This window comes from Paroedura picta, chromosome 1, assembly GCF_049243985.1.
Source record: "Paroedura picta isolate Pp20150507F chromosome 1, Ppicta_v3.0, whole genome shotgun sequence".
NCBI lineage: Eukaryota > Metazoa > Chordata > Lepidosauria > Squamata > Gekkonidae > Paroedura > Paroedura picta.
The window spans coordinates 163,523,383-163,547,947 of record NC_135369.1 but is presented as its reverse complement, the minus strand read 5'-3'; the positions used below and the strand labels follow the sequence as shown (position 1 = coordinate 163,547,947).

The 24,565-nt window shown below is 44.6% G+C and overlaps 1 protein-coding gene across 10 annotated transcripts in view; it reads right to left on the bottom strand.

Annotated features, from left to right (window-relative positions):
* Nucleotides 1-17,946: 17,946 nt before the first annotated feature.
* The window catches only part of GREB1 (growth regulating estrogen receptor binding 1), a 122,574-nt gene continuing 115,955 nt past the window's right edge, over nt 17,947-24,565 (bottom strand). For 8 of the 10 annotated variants that reach the window (XM_077310879.1, XM_077310887.1, XM_077310836.1 and 5 more), the window contains 3 exons: nt 23,697-23,897; nt 22,452-22,590; nt 17,947-20,447 (listed from right to left, as the gene is read on the bottom strand). In XM_077310879.1, the coding sequence (XP_077166994.1) occupies nt 20,284-20,447; nt 22,452-22,590; nt 23,697-23,897 (504 nt within the window). In that variant the 3' untranslated portion in view covers nt 17,947-20,283. Of the gene's footprint in view, nt 20,545-22,451; nt 22,591-23,696; nt 23,898-24,565 lie in introns of all 10 variants that reach the window. The other 2 variants (XM_077310870.1, XM_077310905.1) reach the window with 2 other exon arrangements.

The window sequence follows — 24,565 nt, the reverse complement described above, 5'->3', positions numbered from 1 at the left end:
ACCACCCTGCGCCACAAGAGGCTCTTGCATGCCCAATACAGCTTCCTAAATTCTCACATGACTAGAGAGTTTAAGGCCAATTATGCATGTGTGCCACGCTATGTCTGGGAAATGAGTCTGTTTTTTCTGGCTGCTGAGTAGGGGCAGGAAAAGGCAGGAAGAGTCACTGTGATAGCTGGGGAGCAGACGGCTAAGATGACATCCTCTCTTGAGCCGCCATCATTGATAGCAAGGGGCTTTTGCAAGGCTTCTGTGTTCACCAAAACTTTAAAGTTTAGGCTACAGGCAACCTGATGTGGATGGTCCACGCTTGCTGTATGATGCTTGGGACTAATTGCACCTCCTCTTTTAAGATGGTGAGACCTAGAATGCCCTTTTATTTCATGCCTTTATGCTTCTCACCTGAATCCTGACTGCCATTGGACACTGCCACCATCATGTTTTCCAGGTGAGCTTATCAGGTTGCCAGCTCTGGGTTGGAAAATACCTGGAGACTTTGCAAGTAGAATAGGGAGTAGGCAGGATTTGGGACGGGTAGGGAATATTAATAGTGGAGTATAATACTATGGAGCCCAGACTCCAAAGCAGCCATTTTTTCCTGGGGAAGTGTAATTCCAGGGGATCCCCAGGACCCACCTCAGGTGGACCGGCTTCACAATAAATAGCTTATGATTTTCCGAAACATCACATTCTGTTTTAAAACAATATGTTTTACAGAGTGTTCTTCCTCCTGAGCCTTTAAGACTCCTTTTAAACATCTCCAAAGGTTATGTTCATACTTCTATTACAATGGCGTCCGAGATTATGACTGAAACTTTCCATTAGATTGGATTCAACAATTGATATAAGCCTCCCATTTCCTTGGATGTTTCAGTGGGTTGTGTTTTATTATTCCAAAGGACTTCCAGTCTTGACATTTAGGGCCTACCTACATATTATGTTTTCCCAGGCATTCTGCTTGAGGGAAAAGTTCTGGTTGAGGGAAAGGTTCTGCACTTCCCAGGAACGTGCAGGCCTGACTCATTCAGTAATGTGTTTAAACTGTAAGTAGAAGGGTACCAGCTAGATAGGAAGAATTTTTTTCACAGTCAGAGTAGTTCAGCAGTGGAATAGGCTGCCTAAGGAGGTGGTGAGCTCCCCCTCACTGGTAGTTTTTAAGCAGCAGATGGACAGGGATGATTTAGGATGATCCTGCACTGAGCAGGGGGTTGGACTAGATGGCCTCCATAGCCCCTTCTGACTCTATGATTCCACTGTTCTTCTGCGATGTGGAGAGAGAAACTTAGACCTCAACATACATACCTAGGGTTGCCAACTCCAGGTTGGGGGAAACCTGGAGAACTTGGGGGTGGAGCTTATAGAGGGTGGGGTGTGGGGAGAGGGGGAACTCAGTGGGGTATAATGCCATACATGCCACCTTCCAAGCTGCCATTTTTTCCAGGGGAACTGATCTCTTGCCTTGGAATGAGCTCTAATTCCAGGAGATCCCCAGGTCCCACCTTGAGGCTGGCATCCCAGCCCCATGCCATTTTCCTGACCTGAAACAGCTGGGGGATGCACACATTTGTCCCACTGGGGGATGCACACATACCGATGGACTATGCATGGTGTTTCTGTTGTTGTTAGGTGCGAAGCCGTGTCCGACCCATTGCGACCCCATGGACAATGATCCTCCAGGCATGGTATTTCTACAACAGGGCAAATAGCATCCTTTGGGGCTATTTTCCCATTCAGGAAATTGGTCACCTTTCTCTTTGATGGCAGGTTTTTGCATCAAATTCCCCGAAGTGCAGAAGGGGGGGGGGACCCATGAATATAATGGGATGGTAGGACTCTCCTTATCCCCAGTCTTCTGCAAGCAGTTTCTCAACAGTGCAGTTCATACCTGCTGATTTCAACAAACCTCAACTAGAGCTGTGCTGATGATTTGCCCCTAAGGACATCTGTACATTTGTGAAGGCAACATCGAGACACCCTCTATTTTAACGCATCTCTACAAGAGTACCGTATATGCTTTTGTTTAAGCCTTGAACCTCGTCTCTACAACCCAACAGAATTCACAGGGTTTTTTTTTAGGGGCCAGTATGAAATGCCTGTAAGACCAAATAATACATCCCATCTTCTTTCAGCCCATGAAGAGAGTCAATGCCAGTAAGTAATTTAACATTTCCCCTTTATAGACACGATTAGTCCACCACTGTGCATCTTAATGAAATCAACTGGAAGCCAGCTTACCAGCATCTTTTATGAAAGGGAGATCACTTTTGAGATATCCTTCAGGTTTCTTTGCCAGGACTGAAAAGATCCCCAGAGATCTCTTTTAAATCTTGTAGATGCCTTCTTGGCAGAAAGATCCAACCACGGCTTCTATTTTACAGCATCCAAGAGATCCCTCTTTGTCTGAAGCTTCCGATCGCCGCTTCAGATCCACAGTGAACTCCAGAGCAATTGCACACACGCAAACAAACGGTGTGCTCGTGTGGCCCAGATAAAACATTGGAGTGCTGCAGACATGACATAGAAGCAGGCTTTGCATATCTGCAGGCTTTGCAGCACCAAACTGGAATATTGCCACATAGCAAGTCAAACATCTGAGGCAGCTTCATGAGGAAAAGAGCCAGCTCTTTTAACAACAGCTAGCTCCGTCTCAGTTCTTCTCCTTTCCCTCCTTGCCAGGGTCGTCTCATTTTGATGCGTGCACTGAGGTTAGTATCTGCAGTGACTTATTTATGTGGGTTAAGGATCTTGAACGCCAAAACACAAATGCAAAAAGGAAAGAAACAGAAAGAAAAGAAAAAAGACCCAGATTCAAAATTTCCAATGCCAGCCTCTCGTCCCTCAAATCCCTCTCCATATAACTAGGGATGCCAGTCCCCAAAAAAGAACTGGGGGTCTCCTGGTTTCACAGTTCATCTCCAGGCCACATAATTCAGTTTCCCAGGAGTAGATGACTGCTTTGGAGGGTGGACTCCGTAGCATTATACTCTATTTGCCCCAAATCCGACCCACTTCTGGATCCCTCCCCCCCAAGTCTCCAGTTATTTTGCAGCCCAAATCTGGCAACCCTACATATAACTATGGCTAACTTTCTAGTGTTCACGATCTTTTTAAAAAAATTATTTTGCACTTTTGTGGTTATATATATATATTTGTTTAGACATTTTTAATCTGCATTTCTCTGCTCAGTGTGGACTCAAAGCAGTTCATCATATCAAAAACAACTACAACTCAACAAATACCACAAATATTCTAACCCAGGTTCCTTGTCAACAATTCTATCTACTATCAAGAGACTAATCCTTAGTATTCTATGTAGGTTAGTGAGTGGGGGGGAAATGTAATGGCCTTCAGGGCTGATGCTATAATTTCACTTCAGGGGAAAATATGGAAGTGATGTCATGTCTCTCTGGGAATCACCAGAAAATCTGGGGTTTTACTATAGAGTTCCTGCCAATTCCTATATGGGTGTGGCCATGTTTATGAGTTCTTCCCAGAAGTGATGTCATGCTGTTGCCAATAGCCACTTCCTAGAGTTGCCAGATACAACCTCCGCAGTTCCCCTCAACTTTCACCCAAACCAGAACACCACAAATTAATGTGACATGCTAACATCATCCAGCTGTTGAGGTCACAGGAGGGTGGCATTCTGCTTTTTGTCATAAATCTATGGTTAGAAGCCAATTCTACCATAGAGTTTTGTCCAAAAGCTAGAGTGTACCCCCCGCCCAGAATCCCCAGTGTACTGATGTCACTTCCGGGTGATGTCAACATCTTGTGTTATTTCTCCTCGCTTCTGAAAAGTGCCTCCCCATCCCCCGCTAACAGCGCTAACAGACCTGGGTGTAAACTGCACGGAGCTTTTATTCCAACCCCAGATCGATTCAGTCCCTGCCCTCTACACAGAATGCAATTTCTGTTTGGATTTGGGGCAATTAAAAATTTCCTTCTGCAGCAAGAAGGATTGATCCGGAGTGACCTTACCTTTATTGTGCGATATCTTAGAGTGCTTTTAAGCCTCAATATTTAAAGGCTGTTTTGAATCTGGGCTCTCCTCCATGGTAGAGGACCTGTGATTGGTCACAGGTGGTTACGTGACAAACTTGCCTTAAAGGAGAAGCCCCTAATTTCTCTCAACTTCTGTCGGTCCGGGATTTTTTCTCCCTTCTCTGCCTTTTTCAATCATCTCCCCCCCACCCCCTCTAAGAAAAGAAAGAGGCTCCCTGCTTGGCTCCTCTCCCCACCCCCTTCAAGAAAAGAAAGAAAGAGGCTTGGCTCCCCCCCCCCCTTCTGAACTACCCTAACCACGTGCAGAAGACTTTCCTGTTTCAATGGGGGGGGGGGGGGGAGAAGAAGACCCGAGTTCAAAGCGATCTGAATTCAACAGGATTGACAATGGAATAAACAAAGTAAGTGCAGACTCTGCCCTGGTAGCCCCACCACTGCCTCAGTCCAGGCCTGGTAACCCCAGTGATGAGGGAGGGCAAAGACAGTCTGGACAGTTTTACTCTTGATTGAAAGATGCCCTCCCTACTTCCTCTCTCCCCAGCTATCTGCTTGAGGCAGTTCGCATGAAACAAGAAATAAAGCAATAAACGAAACAAAGTTGGAACAATGAGTCCATAAAGCAGCAAAGAGTTATACAGTAAAATTTAATTTCCTCATAGTAAAACGTCTCTGTGTTCAAACCAGCAGTCAATAAAAAAACAGTACTATGAAAATCTTGAGCATGAAAGAAGGCCATAAACTGGGCCAGTGATAGTGATTCAGGGGTCCTGGGCAAAAGACAAGACTGGCATCTTCCTTACCGCCCTTTATCCCCACCCAGCTACTCCATTTGGGTGCCCTCATGAGTCTAGGCGTTGTTTTGGAGTTGGATTTGCGGTTTGTTTTACAATGTGCTTGTGCAAATTTCATGGGAAGCTGAGGTCACACAGACTTGAGGAGGATGTTACAGAGAAGGGGGACTGCAGGAGATCTCCGAGGCTGAGCAGCAGGTTTCCCTTGGGGTTGTCAGGTCCAACTGGGGAAATCCCTAGAGATTTGAAAAGGGGCCTTAGCAAGGGATAATACCAGAGTCAGGAACAGATTCATTGCCATGGGAGAGAGAGGAGGGGTTCCACCTTCCCAGGCCCCTGGCCTTGGCTGCGACCTTTCTCCCCCCCCTGCACAGGACCTGCTGCAGCTGGCTCTAGTTGACCGGTAGCTAAGATCACCAGTGGCAATCAACAAACAGGCAAGAGAGGCCATGATCAATCTGATGAGAAAATGCAGAATAATAACTAGTTAAGAGCCTGGGTGAGTAGAAATGCTTTTGCTTGATTCCTAAATGCTAATTAATATTTAGACTTCCACAGGTGGGTGTGGTGTTGCTATGTTAATATCGTACACATAGTGGTTAAATGCCCATTTAGACCCTGAACGTATATATTGTCACATGGGCATGTCATCTGTGTCCACTCATGTCACATGGAAATTGGATCTTGGACAGCAATAAAATATAAGCCTTGCATGAGTCAATAAATGCACTGCTGTTAACAAGATGATAGGAAAAGAGATGAGTCACTTGTCCTTCTGTTTCATCTCCTTTCAGCTTTGACTTCCTCAAGATCAACCCTTTGCTCACGTAGACAGATCAGAAAGTTCAACAAGTTCAGGACTTCCTCTACCTGAGCACGTGACAATGTAAACAGGTTCTTAACCAGGAAAAAATAATACAAGACAACATGACACCTTGACATCTCCCGAATATGACCTCTAAAAATGTCAGAATGTTGACTCACCTAGTGTCAGCCTCTAAAAATACCAACACTCTGTAGGTAGGTACATCTTGATGGGGAACATAACTTGGGAAGGACAGATGGATGACTTTCCACTAGGGGTGTGTACACAGCTAAATGTAAGCCACAAAAAAAAGTCTGAAATAATACCTTATTGGCATTTTTCAGTTATTTTTCTAGATGGATATGGATTGAGGCTGAATTTTGGCTATCTGAAAGGGAAGCCTGAAAAATCCTGAAAATATAATAGTCAAAGTTAGAAGATGTTTAAAAATTGCAGTCTCTAAATGCCTTCCTGGTGAACTTGCTGCTTGGTGAAGGTGTTTAAAGAGACTAGAAGCCCTTTAAACACCTCCAGAGTTTATTTGTGGCTTGGAGAAGGCATTTCAAGGCACTGCAAAAACCTCTTGTTTTTCTCCACTGAAAACAATGGAGAATGAGGGGCACCATGATAGGATGAACCAGGATCACATCGATACTGCCAAATACAGCTGTGTTCGTTAATGGTTATTGACTGTTAATTGATGCATTCATTCATCACTTTAGTTTTTTATAGTAATTCTATTATTGTCCATTCCTGGTAATAATAGCATGAAAGCCACTTATCAAAGTATGATAAATTTGAGTGTGCTACCAAATATTATAAAAAGAAGAGATATGCCTAAAAACGTTGCCAAGACAACAGCCCAAAATGAATGTGACTTAATGTGACTTAATGTGAAACTGACTTAATGTGAATCAAAACCATCCCACTTTCCTTTTGCTTCTGCTTCCAATCCGGGATTTGTTGACCTGACATAAAGCTTGTATTCATTGTCCTTGAAGTCAAAGGAATTCAGAAATTCCACCTGCAGTTTAGGGGTCCTGTGCCAGACTCCTAAGCAACTGCTTCCATCTACATCCACATCCTTTGTATCTGGATGAGCAAGCCCAATTTTCAAAGTCCGTACATGAGAGATCAATCTCCTCCAGTGGGCAGAACGTGAGCTTCTAGGTGGGTGCGTTTCCTGACATCTGTCCTCTCCAATGTCCGGGCCTCAAAGCAAAATGTGACGTCACTTTTTACAACATGGCTTGAAGTTCACCGTAAGCCTTAGGATAAAAGAGGCAAGGGTGGTGTCGAAAATATTCTAGGTTTTCACATCAGGTGAAAAAAGAACCTATGGGGAAATGTGCAAAACCAGACTTATTGTGCATGTAAAGCATATCATTCATGCAAAAAGTCTGGCTCTCTCATAGGTTTTTGTCAACAGGTGTTTCTAGGAGTGATGGTGCCAAGTTTTTTTTGTTGGGGGGGGGGGGGAGAAGCCCAAGTTTCCAACTGTGTAGGCTGGATCGGCACAACTGCTCCTTTATAAATAACCTTCTGCCCTTTCGTGGTTCTTATCTGCTCCCAACGAGCAGGAAAACTGTTTGGCGTCACTGCTGCTAAAGAGGTGCCATGTGGAAAAGCCAACGAGGGCTGGTTTTTGCTGGTGTGTTGGTGGGACTGCCTCTCTTTCGGTTTTGCTTCTTGCCTGACTGAAGGCTCCATGGTGGCTGACAAAATCTTTTAAAACAAGCAAAAATAACCAGCAACCCCCCCTCCCCCCAACAATTGGGGAAGGGAATCAAAGAACAGCAGATGATCTTCAAAAGGCCGCAATTATTAAAAATAATAATGCAGTAACAGCAAAAAGCAGAACACACAATAAAATCAAGAAGACAGAGAGAGATATTTTTCTGTGCTCTGCTTTATTCTACCCGAAGATGTCTCATACTGGCTTACAATCGCCTTCCCTTCCTCTCCCCAAAACAGTCACCCCATGAGGTAGGTGGGGCTGAGAGAGCTCTGAGAGAACTGTGCATGGCCCAAGGTCACACAGCTGGCAGCACGTGTAGGAAGAGTCGGGAATCAAATATGGTTCTCCAGATTTGAGGTCTCTGCTCTTAATCACTATATCAAACTCTAACAGAAAGGACCAGCTAAACAAGGAGTTCTTCTAAAAAGCAGTCCTTGTACCTGATGATGGAAGCACAAGGTGTTTGCACGTTCAGGGTCAAACCAGACTTTATCCTGCAATGCAATTCTGACATCCTCTCTCTTTAACTACCAGCAGGTACCTGGAGAGATTTGCAGGGGATAAATGGCAGGAGGGAGAAGGGCTCAACACTCATTGCAAAATCCATCTTTCTCAACAAGGCTGGGCAGCAAAGAACCTGTTGTATTTATGACTGCGGTGCCATATGCAGTCTAGATCAGGGCAGTCAGTATTCAAATGTAGAGTTATTAAATGATAAGAAATCTATAGTGCAATCCTCAGCAGGGTTTGTTGTAAATAATCAGATGTCATTAAGCAAATTCTAAATTCAATAAAATTAATGGCTTGGTTTAGGCCTGGCTCATGGGAACTGTAGTCCATCGACTCCGGAGTGCCAGTCTAGCCACCCCTAATTTATGGTGCTATAACTTGGTTTAGCATTGCATTGCTAGTGATGCACATATGTATGTGAACTAGGGTTGCCAGCTCTGGGTTGGGAAATACCTGGAGACTTTGGGGGTGGAGAAGAAGAAGAAGAGTTGGTTCTTATATGCCACTTTTCTCTACCCGAAGGAGGCTCAAAGCAGCTTACAGTCGCCTTCCCTTTCCTCTCCCCACAACAGATACCCTGTGAGGTGGGTGAGGCTGAGAGAGCCCTGATATTCCTGCTCGGTCAGAACAGCTTTATCAGTGCCATGGTGAGCCCAAGGTCACCCAGCTGGCTGCATGTGGGGGAGTGCAGAATCAAACCTGGCTCTCCAGATTACAAGTCCGCACTCCTAACCACTACACCAAACTGGCTCTCAAACCCACTCAAGCCAGGAGTGGGTGGGGTTTGGGGTGGGGAGGGGCCCCAGTATTGTACAATGCTATGGAGTCCACCCCCCTACATAGCCATTTTCTCCAAAAGAACTGATCTCTTTAGTCCCAGTGTTCCATCTGGAGATTGGCATCCAAGTCTTAATTATAATTAATGAAAGCGTTTGAGCAAGATCTTAGCAGACATGTAGGGCCTGAGTAGAATTCCACGGGGCTTGGGTGTGTCTTAAAAAAAGACATTGCAGGCAAGCCCCAGTTACAAGCTGTATATCTGCATTGATCAAGTATAATCAAGGCTATATAGTTCCACATTTAAGTTTGGCAAAGTTTGATGGAAGAGGAAAAAAACATGCAAGCAGTGGTAGCCCATAAATAATGCTTTACGGCAATTTGTACCAAAATCAGTTGTTTAAAGAAGGGTGCTTTAATTACTGGAGGACCTCTGGTAGAGTATCTGCTTGGCATGCAGTTTGGTCACCCCCATCTCAGGTTAAAATGATCAGTTAGGTGGTTTGAAAAATCTCTCTAAAGTTTGAGTAGACAGTATTGGCCTCCTTAAAAACTACTGAGGCCTCAAAATGTCACAACTGCTCCTTTTTCACATGCTAAGCAAGTACCGACTTATTAGAAGAAACTGAGCATGGCTTGCACAAGATATAGTTGTTTATACAAAGCAGATATCAAGGTCAAGGGAACACTTAGTTGACAGTATGAAAACCAGAAACAAGCCTACTGTGAGGCAAGGCAAAGTGGCCAATTATGAGATTCCAGTGAATGCACCATTGGGTTAATTATTTTATTTATTATTATATATGTTTACTACTACGGGACGACGCTGGGATTTTCACTTTTCTTCTTTCCACCCAAAAATATCCTGGGCCACTGCTAACAGAAACTGAGATAGATTCAAGTGGATAGCCATGTTGGTCTGAAGCAGAACAAAATTTGAGTCCAATGGCATCTTTAAGACCAAAAGATTTCTTCAGGATGTGAGCTTTCATGTGCAGGCATACTTCCTCAGACAATGGCCAATGCACATGAAAGCTCATGGCTTGAATAAATCTGCATTGGTGTTAAAGGTGCCATTGGGCTCAAATTTATTTGAGAAACTGAGATAATGTGTGCATTTGTTGGATATCCTGTAGGAGGACAGTTTCTGTGTAAGTAAGAATTCTGTTCCATGAGATGGGGTGTGATTTAGAGCAGTGGTTCTCAACCTGGAAGTCGGGACCCCTTTGGGGTTGAACGACCCTTTCACAGGGGTCGTGGCAGGGGGAGCAGCTTGGACTGGGGGGGGGCACCACAATTGTTGCCACTTCTCATGAAGGGGCCCACCAATTTATATACATTTTATAACCAATCTATATACAATCATGAACCATGGATCTTCATGCCATTGGCCAGTTTTGGTTTAATTTCTGTGAAAGAACGCTTACATAATTTTATGGTTGGGGGTCACCACAACAGGAGGAAGTGTATTAAAGGGTCGTGGCATTAGGAAGGTTGAGAACCACTTATTTGGGGGCTAAAAGATATGCAAAACCCAGAACATGATTCAGCTCTGTGTCCTTTAGTAATTGAACCCTGATATTTCGTTCAACCCCAAAGAACTTTGCCTTTCTCCTGGGCAAGAATACCAATTCAGAGGCCAAGTAAGAGGCACTGGCATTGAACCTGAGCGATGTTATTGTGTTTCAGTCATTCTGTGATATGAATAAAGTGTGCTGTAAACCTCTGGCTCCAGTCTGAATTTCAGCCTGAAACATCTGCAAGCTTGGTTATCATCTGGCCTCTTTAAAATCCTGAACGTTTTTTGGCACGGAAGAAATCTGGCTCAGGTTGTTCTTTGCAGTTGTGTCTTGCTTGGTATTATAGAACAGTCAAAGAGAGGACTTGTGCAGGACCCGTTCTTCAAGTTTACAATCTTAAACAAGTTTGTGTGAGTCTTTTGTTGACAGGAATGTCTTCTGCTCACTCTCCCTTGCTTTGCTAACTGCTAATTCTTATTTCTATACCCACAGGTAGAATTCTGCATCCCACTGATAAATTAGTTATTGTTTCTCTTAGAAGTTTCTGGAGAAAATTTTTTGTAAATGAGTCAAGTAGTGACCAAATAATTTAGAGGTGTAGTTGGTTTGAAAGTTGGTACTCTGGGGGCCATTTCGCACGGCTTCAAAGTAGCAGAATGGTTGCTATTTGGAAACGCTACTAATTTGCCATAACCCACGACGTCGTAGACAATCTGCAACAATCCTGAAACCAATCAGCAAAAAGCGCTTCGTTGTGGCGCTTTCAGGGGAATCCAGAAAAGTGGATTCACCCTCCGGATAGCGATACACTCCTGCAACCAATCTGCAACAGTAGCGCTAAAGACCTGTGCGTTACCATTGTTGCTGGTTCTTCAAAGTCCCTCCCCCTGGCTCTCTCCTCCAAACTTCCGGCGAAGCGATCGCCATTTTTTTTTCTCAGAGCGAGCGGGGATAAATGCACCGGCGAGCCTCTTTCTGTTTAGAGGCTTCCCTGGCTTCAGTCCTTCACCTTTAGTCACTAAGCACAAACCACTGAAAAGCCCGTTTGCTGAAATAAAGTCCCTTTATTTTTTACAAATAAATCCAGCCGAAAATCGGGCCCGTGAGAGGGGGGGGGGATTTTTTTTTTATCACTCGAGGCAGCATGCAAACGATCATACAATCAAACGACAGCTCACATTAGGCAGCTGGATGGGTCTCTCCGTAGCAACGAATCTACCTAGATTCGTTGCTATGGGTCGTTTTTTTTTTTTTTTAAACCTTTCTTAAAGGGAAAGGGGCTGTTTGGGAGCATGCTAACGGCTGCCCATTGGCTGCTTGACGGCCAGGGGCGGGACGAGCTTGGCAATAGCGCTTCCTTTCTAGCGATTTCTGCCGAGACCGGAAGCCTGTGGGAAACGCTAAAAAACGCAACTGATTCCACTACAAAGGCAGGTATGCATAACGACGAATTCCACTATTTTAAATGGCGATTTTTCATTCCGCAAACAATTTGCAACAAAGATCCCTGTGCGAAAAGGCCCTGGATATTGTTATCTCTATAGGTATAAGTCACTGCTTTACTATTTAGTAATTATGCCAATAAAGGTATTCTGATCTGACTTACAAATTCCACTGTGTCACCTTCATATCATCCCCAAGGCTTTTTATAACCAAGATTGTTCTCAAAAGAAAACTTAAAAAAAAAACCCTCTATCAAAACCCTATTCAAATAGGACCGATGTTTGTATGAATTTGAGGAAAGGTCTCCTCACAAAAGAATCCTTTGCTCTGAATTTTAAAATCTCTCAAACATATAAGCTTCCTCATGTAAACTGATATCCTTAATTTTCATGCATTTCATTATCTCTTGCCATAGTCTGTGGAAATCTTTCAACCTGAGGGCCATATATTGATTTCCCTCCTTCTTTTGAAGCTGAACACCAGTTCTTCCTGTTTCCAGGTCCAGCACCCTCACCCCATGTTGCCTTAGGGATGCCATGCCCTCCAGGACACAGGTGGGAAGTGGGGGGATGGGGAACTCCTAAAGGGAAACTCTTCAGGAGGGAAACTCCTGAGGATCTGGGGGTGGAGCTTGGTGAGGTCAGAGACCAAGGTGGGATACAGGGCCACAGAGTCCACCCTTCCAAGCACCCTCTACAGAAATTGATTTCTGTATTCTGGAGATGATCTGTAATCCTGAGAGATTCCCAGGCCCCACCTGGAGGCTGGCATCCCTATTTTGCTTCCAGCACTCTCCATGATTTATATGGTGAGCTACCAGTGCTAGAGATCCCCAAAATGGCTGGCAAGAACTAATAAGGTCTGGAATGGTCTAAGAGAAGTAAATTGAAGCAGCCTTCCTAAACACCCAAATATGCCTAAAGATACAGATCTGACATGTTCCATTATGTTTAAAATATACCGACATTTATCGAGTGACATAGAAACTGTTTTCTGGTCATCAGTATAATCAGTAAACCTTATAAAACCCAAACTAACTGTTTACCCACTACCTGATTGGCCCTCTTCCAGGAATGGCATGGCATGCCCATGTAGTTTAGGCCCACTCAGGAGGTAGCCCTCAGCCAGGAAGGGCTTAATAAGGAATCAGCTCTCTTCTGCCATTTTCAGAAGTTTGCTGGGTGGAAGAGGAGCCAGCTTCTGAACATGCCCTGCTGCCAGTAAGCTGCCTTGGCCTCCTGACCTCTTTCAACTTAGAGGACATGGGGGGGGGGAGCTGGGGCAGCCTCTGCAATCCTTCTGGAGGTGGGAGGCTACAGAAGACCCAGAAACAGCCCCCTGCCAGCCCTCTGTGATCCAGGGTGATGAGGAAATGCTTCTGCCCTGGGAATGTATACTCATGAGTAAGTGATGGTCCTTATCCAGGAATGGCCCGCTTTGGTAGTTCAGCCCCAATCAGGAGGCAGCCCTCAGCCAGGAAGTGCCCTCCACCTCCACAACAGACACCCTGTGAGGTAGGTGAGGCTGAAAGAGCTCCAAGATAAACTGACCCATCAAGCCCTTGACTGAGAGAATAGATCATTTTATTTTTTAAAAATTGTGTTTCCATGTATATTCCATTCTATGAACAAGAATGAGGCTTATTTCTCCCTCTTCCATTTATCCGCTCTGTAATCCTTCCTTAAACTAGTAACCATTTCCTGATCTTGTTTCCTTTTGCTGGCACTAACATGCTTATTTTTCCCCACTTTCTGTTTCAATTGGGGGGGAGGGGGGGAATAGAGGAAGACCTGAGTTCAAATCTATCTGAATTTAGCAAGATCTACAACGGAAAAAACAAAGTAAGTGCAGAACCAGCCCAGCTTCTGGCATCCTAGAACTACCTATCATATCCCGAAATTTATAATATTTTAACATTTATTTCTGTATCGCTCTTTTCTCTTAGGAGGAAGAGCCTTAAAGTGCCACCTTAAACAAAGTTACATGCTTTTAAATCCACTGGCTTCTGTTGAAGGATGTAATGCTAGGGTGTAACTCTGCTTAAAGCGGCGTTGTTAAGCTCTAATCCCACCCCACCCCCTTGCTCCAGTGACCCTTTGTGCTCACACACGCACACAGTAATTGTCATCAAGATGCAAACACGGGACTCCAAAATATTCCGTATCAACCCTCCCTTCATCAATGCCCATGACATGGGCTCTCATGCATACCTATCTATGCTGCCCCATCAGATCTGCATACTCATACTGAGCTGTACTACATCAGCCAGTGTCTCTTATGCACATTACCAATCAGAAATGCAGAGAACTTTACTCTCTTCACATACCAATAGGAGCCAGCAGTCCCAAGGAATAACAGCAATTTCGGTAGGCATGCACGTATCCATTTTAGATCCATTTCGGCAACACTCCTTCCCGAAAAAGGTTTATAAGAGATGAATTTGAGTTAAGTTGGATGATGGGATCCAAATTATATTCTTACAGCTCTTTTTAAAAAAGGTACACACAGAATTGCAGTTCTCAGAGGCATAGCACATCAAGTGTATGCACCTCTGTGTTTACAACTGCAGAGTTCATCCCTTAATATCTCCCTGAGCTTTCAGGCAAGTGAAATCCAGCATGATTTCAGTCCAGATATGACCAGAAGGTCTCTCTTCTTCAGCCACGTTCTGTTCCGGGACATCCCAATTTCCGGGACATATCCTCGGACGTAAGCCTCTCCCTGAAGAACAGCATCAAAGACACAAGAGAAAACACACACAACTTTCCTCCCACAGCTGCATCCAACAGGTAGTTCATGATGTTAAAATAAGATTAATGCTTCCCTCATGCTTAAAACTATTTTATCAAAAAAACGACAACAATGGGTAGCCAAGTAAACAAACGGAGGCAGAAAACCAAGCTTGGCCCAGAGGAACTGCTTTTGTAAACCTCTCCTACTTAATCATTTTTTGTCATTCAGGAGGCCTTACCCAGGACCAAGGTGACTCAGTGTCTTCTGAGGGCATCTTGAGATGGGCCCTTTCCTCCATAGCCCGAGAACTGTGCTGCCAGGGGTGTTGTTAACACAACCCTAAGCTTCCGTCAGGAACAAAAATGCTGCCTTAAAGTAATAAGTTGTTGACAACAAAGATCGAGAGAAAATAATTTCTCAGCGATCATGTTGGCTTGCTAATTTAGCCTGCTCAGGTTCTCGGAATCTCGGCCAGGACGAGAAACATGAGCTCAATAGGCCAGTGTACACTCTTGCTTTGCAACTGACTCCTCAAGTATCCCGGTTAAGTCATAAGCTTTCCTGACAGCAGAGGCATTTCCACGCAGGGAAAACAGATACCCACAAGAGGTGTTTCGATTAGACAATCCAAATAGTTATGCTTAAGGAGGACAAGATCGTTTTCTGCTTTTCTTTAGACAAAATGAATAGCTTGTTTCACAATGAGCTTTTTCACACACACATTACATAGCAACAACACCGGATTTGCTGCCAGGTGTATGCTGACAGGACTGTCATCCAATCCCAGTTTTCTGATCATTTTTCAATTTCAATTTTATTTGATATTTCCGTTTCTATACCACCACTCCCAAGTGGTTGTGGAGGTTTAAAAGAATCTTCCCACCATAAAAGCCCATAAAGCAGTGATTAAAACTCCAGTTTTAATCAAACCGAGAGCCAGTTTGGTGTGGTGGTTAGGAGTGCAGAATTCTAATCTAGCATGCCGGGTTCGATTCTTCACTCCCCCACATGCAGCCAGCTGGGTGACCTAGGGCTCGCCACAGCACTGATAAAGTTGTTCTGACCGAGCAGTGATATCAGGGCTCTCTCAGCCTCACCCACCTCACAGGGTGTCTGTTGTGGGGAGAGGAAAGGGAAGGCGACTGTAAGCCACTTTGAGCCTCCTTCAGGTAGGGAAAAGCGGCATATAAGAACCAACTCTTCTTCTTCTCTTCTTCTTATAGTAACTAACACCCCAGTTAAACCACCCCATGATGGCGACAACTCTCCCGCCTCCCCTCTCTCACTCCCCCCTTTCAACAGACTTCTAATACCAATACCAATGCCTCAGGAAAACCATCTCAGGAGGAGCCTGATATTCCATGCCCTGGCCTCAACCAAAAACCTGGCAGAACTCCCTTTTGCAGGCCCTGTGGAACCGAGAACGTTCCAACAGGGTTTGTGGCTCTCCCAGGGGGCTCGTTCCACCAGGTGGACGTCAGGACCGAAAAGGCTCTGGCCCTGGTCGAGGCCACGTGAACCTGCCTTGGGCTGGAAACCTCCAGCAGATTCGTACACGCAGAGCACAAAGCATAAGAAGATTAGAAAATGGTGCACCTGACAGCTTTGAATATTTAGGAGGTGAAGGCCCAGTGGATGTGCTCTACATATGCCAGCTCTGAAATCAATTCCCTTTTCCTTTTTAGGTCTCACATGGAAAAGGAAGCAGGCAAACGACTCACACCCCGACAGTCTACTCCCAACCACAGCTGGCTGCGAGATCTCAACTGTGTAGCCATGTATTCAAGCACACACTTCCGGCAGTGCAGACAAGGGTCAGCCAAACAGGATGGCTACGAGGGTTCCAGTTCATACATGCACAGGTTTATTCCAAACAAAACCTTTATTCCAAACAAAATGTGATGGACACAGGGTGATATAGGGGCTTATTATGAAGGAGTTTGAAGAGAACTGAAAACTGCATTGGTGAGAAAAAGGCCAGGAAAGTTGCACCCTAATTCTTCGAGGGTAGCAAGGGCTGTGCTATGAGAATTTCATTGAGACACTTTGCCCCATCCACCATACAGTCCTGATTTTGCCCCTTCAGACTTCTTTATGCTCCCACAACTCAAAGAACACTGAAAAGGAAAACGATTTGAGTTCTTCAAGGATGCCCTCACTACTGTTTTGGTTAAGAGACAAGAGAAGGAACACAGGGCTGAAGAGTAAAAACACTGCCACTTGGACATGGTGTAAACTGAAGAGTGCGGAATTCTTTGGAGAAGGATTTGAGAGATGGAAAGACCCCATGGACCTAGATGGAGGATATATTGGCGAAATAATAGCTTCACATTTTGATATTTTTGTTGAATAATTTCTATGATTTTGTAGCTTTTTTACTTACCCTCATATGCAGGGGGAGGAGTTGGTTTTTATACTCCACTTTTCACTACCCAGAGGAGTCTCAAAGCAGCTAACAATTGCCTTCCCTTTCCTCTCCCCCACAACAGACACCCTGTGAGGTGGGTGGGGCTGAGAGAGCCGTGAGATTACTGAAGAAGAAGAGTTGGTTCTTATATGCCGCTTTTCTCTCAGAGCGGCTTACAGTCGGCTTCCCTTTCCTCTCCCTACAACAGACACCCTTGTGAGGGGGGGTGGGGCTGAGAGAGCCTTGGTATTACTACTCTGATAGAAGAGCTGTAACGAGGCCAAGGTCACCCAGCTGGCTGTATGTTTAAGAGCAGGGAATCAACCCCAGCTCCCCAGAAGCCACCACTCTTAACCAGGACAGTAAGCTGGATCTCTTGCATGAACTAATTAAGCTTCAGTTTAGGGCATAATCTTATGTTTAGGACGTGAGAAAGAAGTGAACAAAATTGTTGTTTTGCCATTTGCTATGGGGCCTCAAAAGCCTGGCAAAGTTCAGTTCTACAAATTTAGGGAAGTACAATTATTTAAGCGCCAAATGTTTTTCTTCATGGACAGGCACAGAAACCCATTCTAGAAACTGGGGGGCAAAAACAGGGGAGGGAGGAGCTTGTGGAGGGGAAGGAGTTTAGCAGGCATGGGGGAGTCTCCCCTCTGCGGGGGGCATTTTCTTCATGGGAACTCATCTCTGTGGTCTGGGGATCGCTTGCAAGCCCAAGAAAACTTCAGGCCCCACCTGAAGGTTGACGACTCTACTTTCATCTCAGCTTTGTCTCCTACTGCAGCCACCTGTAACATATTTCAGTTCCCTCACAGAGAGAGCAATATTGCCACTAACTTGAATAAGGATATCATTTCCTGTGTTGCTTTCAAGTATGCTTCACCGTAGGAGGCAGCAGGGTTATTAAGTGCAGAACTCCAGATGCTGAAATGCCCTTCCTGTGATTCTCAGGGTAATTTTTCAGCTCTGTTTTACAAATTGTAAAATTAATGCTCCTAATCTGAATCTCTTCTGATTTGTATGGTACTCAGCGCCAGAATAACTCAATGAAATGAAATGCAGATCGCTGCACTAACCCTCACTGGTACATCTGCTGTTCCCTGCGTAAGGACACCGTCTTTCTATCAAGTTATATAATGGCACTTGCTATTTATAGCCAGCTGTTACAACCTGATTCCCAGGGTCTGTTTAAAGAAATCTTGATGAACCAGTCAGTGTTCAGTCAGAACGAGGCAGAGTTCAGTGTTTATTTACCGGTGGCTGTACATCGAAGAACCAGTATTAGAATATATTTAGAGTTTACAGAGAAGGGAACTTTAAATAAAGCAGGACATTATGAGGTACAAGAATTCGGCTGCATTTTTCCAAGCTTTGAAACATGGGGTGAAGTCTTTCCAGCCCATTTTACCAGTTTGAATCAGGGTTTCAAAAGGAATATTTTTTTATAATTTAACAATTATCCAATTACAGAGGTAATTATCCGGTTGCAAATTTCATGACTGTGGGGAATGGAAGAGGGCCAACCCATTCTTAATGTGGCCAAATCTGTGGGCACTTAAAAGTGACTGAAGTCATCAACACACAAGATATATCATTTTTCAGTCCCAGGTTTGCAGAAAAATCTGAAGAAAAATAAAATGATGCATTTAACCCCCTTGCCCCAAAAAATAATAAAAGGAGACTGCAATTTTAAGAAATGGATGCCTTCAGTGGCCATTGCTAGGCAACTGCAACAGTATTCCCAGTGTTTAAGCCTTTGGTTCTGTCAGTAAAAGCCTAGGGGAAAGGTTAGGGCCCTTTCCAGGTTGTTTGGGCCTTTGAGGGAGAACTCATCAGGGCCAGGCCTCACAGCAACCACCAGGCAACTTGATCCCACATGACATGCATGACTCACACAAGCTCAGCAGCCACCCCACAAAAGCCAGGTGGCATAGTGGTTAGAGCAGTCTTTCTCAACTGTTTTACCATTGAGAAACCCCTTAAACATTCTTCAGGCTTCGAGAAACCCCAGAAATGGTGCAATCACGCAGAATATGGTTGGGAAGCATACCTGTGTACATGTCCACCCAGGGCCCTTCCCTTCCAGGGCCATCATAGACCATTTTGGAAAGGAGTGGGTCGGTTGACATGACCATATCTGGTCATCTAACCTGATAAATGTTTAACAAATTTTTAAAATTAAGAAATTAATTATCTCCCTCCCATTTGGGAAACCCTTCAAGGGCCATCAAGAAGCCCCAGGGTTTCATGAAACCTGAGTTGAGAAAGCCTGGGTTAGAACTTTGAACTAGGAGGCCCATGGAAGCTTACTAGGTGTTTCTGGGGCAATCACATACTCTCAGCCTAACTTATCTCACAGGGTGGTCATAAGGATGAAATGGAAAACACTGCTGGAACCTGCTTTGGATCCCCCTTGTTGAGAAAGGTGGAGTATAAACAAAGTAATGAAAAGATATAGCTGAAGATGAGGGCAGCCATTTTCTCCAAGGGGAACTGATCTCTCTATTCTAGAGATGAGCTATAATTCTAGGGATCCGCAAGTCCCACCTTAAGGCTGGCATCCCTAGCACAGTTCTCTTAGAGTCCTTTCAGCCCCACCTACTTCACAGAGTGTCTGCTGTGGAAAGGGTTGCCAGCTCTAGGTTGGAGAATACCTGGAGACTTTGGGGGTGGAGCTGGGATTGGGCAGGATTTGGGGTGTAGAGGGACCTCAGTGGAGTATAATGCTATAGAGTCCACCCTCCAAAGCAGCCATTTTATCCAGGGGAACTGATCTCTGTCACCTGGAGATGAGCTATAATTACAGGGGATCCCCAGATACCCCCTGGGGATTGGAATCCCTATTCTAATTACATTTCAACATTAAAAAAAACCTGCATCTTTATGAAGGGCAGCCACTGAGTTTAGGGTGGGAAAGTAGTTTAGATTGCAACAGCAATATAGGGCAGAACACACAGGAAGCTCCTCCTGGGCATGCCATGTTGAAAGGAACGTATGTTACCATGACCTTGCATATCTCTCATTCATGGGCTACTTGTGCAGGAGAACATTTCCATAAATGTTGCCTTTAGTTCTTAGCCCAAAGTTCAAAATAGCTATATTAATTAATCAGAGATAATATACTAAAAATATATAACATTGAGATGCTGGCTCTAGATAAACCAAAAATAGCTGTAGGAAATCTACTTCTAAATTCTCTATTTCGGAACTATACCACAGTTTTGAAACAATTTGTGTAATATATACAACAAAAACAACAGTTCAATCCTACTGAAGCGGTAACCCAGTATTTCTGCCAATATACAAGAGTTACTTTCCCAAATCCATTAAATTACAAAAGCTACTAACACTGTATGCAATTATAAACATAAAATTGGTCAAATAAAATATAATATTAATACAGATATCTCAAAATGACCTAAGTCGGGGGTTTTTTTTTGTCTACATGACAGCCCTTCTTGCAACTTGGTGTGCACAGTTCAGTTCTTTTTTTTTGACCAAGAGTTTTGTATGTGCCGCAGAGACACCTCTGATCGCGTCATCTGATCCCTTGATCAAATATGTCGTCCAGTCAGAAAAAAGAGGGGCTTGTCTTCTTTGGCGTTGGCTGTTTGGAACTCATCTCTCAGTCGAAACTGCCACTCGTCTTCCAGTTCCAGTCGGACGACGGTTTGCCGTAGGGAATTCCTGTCTTGGCAAATTACACATAAGGTAGCACCTGTGGAAGTTGTTGTTCTTGTTATTATCATTTTTATTGGCAACTTTCATATATTTGCTTCTGGATTATTGATGTGGAACATCTACTGGCGTGGTCCCTATAATGGAAATGATAACGGACATGATATCTGTTGTCCCGCCTTAAGGAGTGTGGCGGCAGCAGTACCAGAGCAGGGAGGCCCAGCACAGAGGCCTGCTTGTTGTTCTGGTGTCACCACCGCTGCAGTCTTCCGAGGCTGCTTCCGCCCTCTGAGGAGCAGGAGTGGCCTCGGGAGACTCTCGCCAATGGCTGCAACAAGCGAGCCTCAGTGCTGGGCCACCAGTCTTCAAGGCCACTCCCACCCTCCGGAGAGCAGGAGCAGCCCCAGAAAACTGGCACCCAGGAGCCACAAAGGTAAGGAGGGGAAAGGACTGGGGAGTGGGGGGAGGGACAGAGTCTGGGTCTCTGAGAGGGCGAGTGGGCAGGGGACAAGGATTCTCACCTCTTATGTAGATGTTCCACATAAGGGGCGAGAATCCTTGACGGTAGATTTCTTTTGTTTGTTGTATGGTGGAGCCAAGAAATCTGAGGATTGCTTGGCAGCCAGGCAAGGGATATTTGGAGGTGGTCTGCCATTCCTGCCTCCACACTATGACCCCCTAGTGTTTCTTGGAGGAACTCCATCCCAATCCTTGGAAGTCTCCCATCCGGATACTAGACAGGGTTGGCCCTGCTTAGCTTTTGAGATCTAACGTACCAGGCTAGCCTGGGCTATTTACGCCAGGTATTTCTGGATGTTGGTATACAAAATGCTTTATAATAGCAAAAGCTACAGAGGTGAAAAAATCAGTCAGTGGGGTTCCACCTGTTACCCCCCTTTGACAGGAATGGAAGACTTCATGGCACAACCAGCTTCTGCTGATTCTTGCTGCATCCCAGACTCTATGCCACATCCCAAATGTTGCTAGGGGTTCTCTGACCTTTGGCCATGGTCTTTTCAGATGTTTAGGGAGGCTGCAGCAGAAAGGGCCAACAATCCCTTGTATGACCATCACTCTCAATCCCTTGTATGACCATCATCATTCATTATAATATAATCAAGTGATATAGCCAGCAAGACAGAATCAGGGCCCTGAGGGAGCTAAAACAGTTCTGCAGGGCCTACAAAAGGGATCTCTTCCACCAGGCATTTGGTTGAGACCAGATGACCAGCAACTTCTACAGGGCCCCTGCTTCCTTCCTCCCAGAAAATCCACCCATGCGTTCTGCTCTGGACCTCTTTGCATTGTTATACTCTGTTACCTCTGTTATAGTTTAATGTTAATGTTATTGTTATTGTGAAAAGCTGAGTTCCAGGCATTGTTTTCTGTAAACTGCCCTGAGCCTCAGGGGAGGGCAGTGTATGAATGAATGAATGAATGAATGAATGAATGAATGAATGAATGAATGAATGAATGAATGAATGAATGAATGAATGAATGAATGAATGAATGAAAAAACTCCCACCACTGGTCCATTAAATTAATCATTTAAATTGACAAATATCCTGCCAGGAGAAAATGCTATGATAAGCAGAAATGTTCAGCTACTGCAGCACTTCTTGCGAGAATCCCAGAAATCACAGCATGCTACACAGTCCACCAGAAATTAGCCCATGATCTACCTTCTGCCCAAATGTGCCAAAAGTTTCCTATCACTCTTCTTTTCTAGACAGCAAAATAATTATGTTTATTAAATGTACTCCCTTTGTAGTATAAAACATTATGAATTATCTTTGGGACTCTGCCAAGTTCTTGTTGACATTTTGACTAGGGAATCTCCCACTGCAGAGCCAACAATTGGGTAAATACGTCACTCCATCCTACTGCCCTTCTGAGCAGACCTTTTTCCTCTACACTAAACCCACTCTGCTCTCATGACTCCCTTTTCTCACAAGGTCTAGGACCATTCTTAAACTACCTCTGTAATGAGACTGCCATATGTATATTTTATGATTTGAGAACTGAGCTGCTTTGGCCACCTTACCTTTCAGAAAATGAAACTTCTTCAAGAAGCTGGCGACCACAAAGGAATCACAGAGGTATAGCAAGAGTCCACTGAACACCATCTCGGAGCAGCTGACATTCAGAGAATGAGGTCGGGAGCTGACATAGCAAATAGCAATCTGATCGCGGGAGGGGGGGGGAGGGAGAAATCAATTTAGGGGTTGTTTTCCTCAGTTCAAAGCACAATATAGTTTAGCATAAAATCCTGCCACGTTGGATCACCTCCTGCTGTTTCACATTTTGCTAGATGTGGGATATGTTTATAAGGAAGGCAAACCACTGGAAGGTTTGTCACGGCGAAAAACAAATGTCCTTCTGCCAATGCAACGAATGGCTCTTTCCCATGCGCCATGAAATTAATGCTGTGGTTCAGAGCATCAAGGTTCATTTCAGCAACACAACGGGAATTCGTTCCCCTGCAATTAGCTCCCTGTCTCTGCGGAGGCACAACAACTGCCTTCCGTTCTTCTGGCACTTTCTCACTTTCAAACATGCGCTTTGCCAATTAAAATTCTGTGTTGGTGGAGGGAGTCGTCCACAGAGGAATAAAACAACCTATTTTTACAGTGGCTGCAAAGATCAAGGGTAGAGTTGAGAGTGTTGGTCTGGGGACACCCACTCCGCACACATAGGACAATGCACTTTCAATGTGCTTTGGCAGCTGGATTTTCCTGTGAGGAACAGGAAAATCTACTGCTAAAGTGCATTGAAAGTGCTTTATGCAGAATAGGCCCTGGGCCTATTCTGCACACAATAGATAATGCACTTTCAATTCACTTTAGAAGTAGATTTTCCTGTTCTGCACTGGAAAATCCAGCTGCCAAAGCACACTGAAAGTGCATTATCCTTTGTGTGCAGGCTAGGCCCTGGTTTCAAATCCACATTATCAACACTATCCTAGGTGCAAACTGCACAGAGCTTTTATTCCAATCCCAGGTCGATTCAATCCCTGCCGTCTACACAGAATGCGATTTCCATTTTGATTTGGGGCGAGGGATTGATCCGGAGGGATTGATCCGGAGTGACCCTACCTTTATTGTGTGATATCTTAGAGTGCTTTTAAACCTCAATATTTTAAGATTCGGATTGAGAAAGCAGGCTGTTTTGAACCTCCGTGGTACAGACACCCTGATTGGCCAAAGGTGACCATGTGACAAGCTTGCCTTAAAGGAGAAGCCCCTAAGCTAAGGACAGAGGCCATTTTTAAGTTCCTGAGGCTGATTACCTGTGGTCCTAAATTAAGGTAGCAGTCTACAGACAGCACTGGATGGCAGTAATTCTTCAGCGAGAGAGGGAAGAAGCGATGGCTGTGATACTGGAGGTATTTTTCAAGTAGTAACTGAGCTGGGGCAGCCAAGAAGGTGTGTTTGCTGTCAGGAGCACAGATGTACTGAGCTGGGGCGATAGAAACTGGATTATCCGACACCTGAAAAGAAAGCATTGCTGCATGATAGAGATTAATGTTCATGATCCAACCCTCACATATCTACAATACAAATGGAATTCAAAATAACTTCAAAGGGCTTCAATAACATGATGCAGTACTGGCCTGGCTACAGTGGCTGGGGCCCCTTGGACCTGAGTTTCTTATATGAACACAGAGATGTTTCTGAAAATGACATAAAATGAAGAATCCTAAAGATCCGGTTTTACCAGCTGGTGAACCACAAAGACCGAGGATCAAATGAAAAGTTTCAGCATTCATGTGTCTGACCAGCAGATGACCTATAAAAAGGCTCCTGCAGAATAGGGGAGCCAGAAGACTTGTCCCCTCCCATGTCTCTTCACATGCTAAAATGGTCAGAGTGGGCTCTGTTTTGTTACTTGAAAAGACACATTGGGGGGGGGGGAGGACAAGGGCAACTAGTCCCACTGTCCTGTGGACCTCACAGCATCTTTACATTGTCCCAGTTAAGCTCCAAAATGATGGTGGAATCCACAGGTCAGACCCAGGGAAACAGTGATCACTGATAAGGGCTGCATGAGGATTACAGTTGTGGAGACGAACCAATGTTTGTAGCTTGTCCTGCTGAATAGACATAGTTTCCCAGCTGGAAGTGAAAGCATGGGATCTCAGATATGCTAGCACTGCTC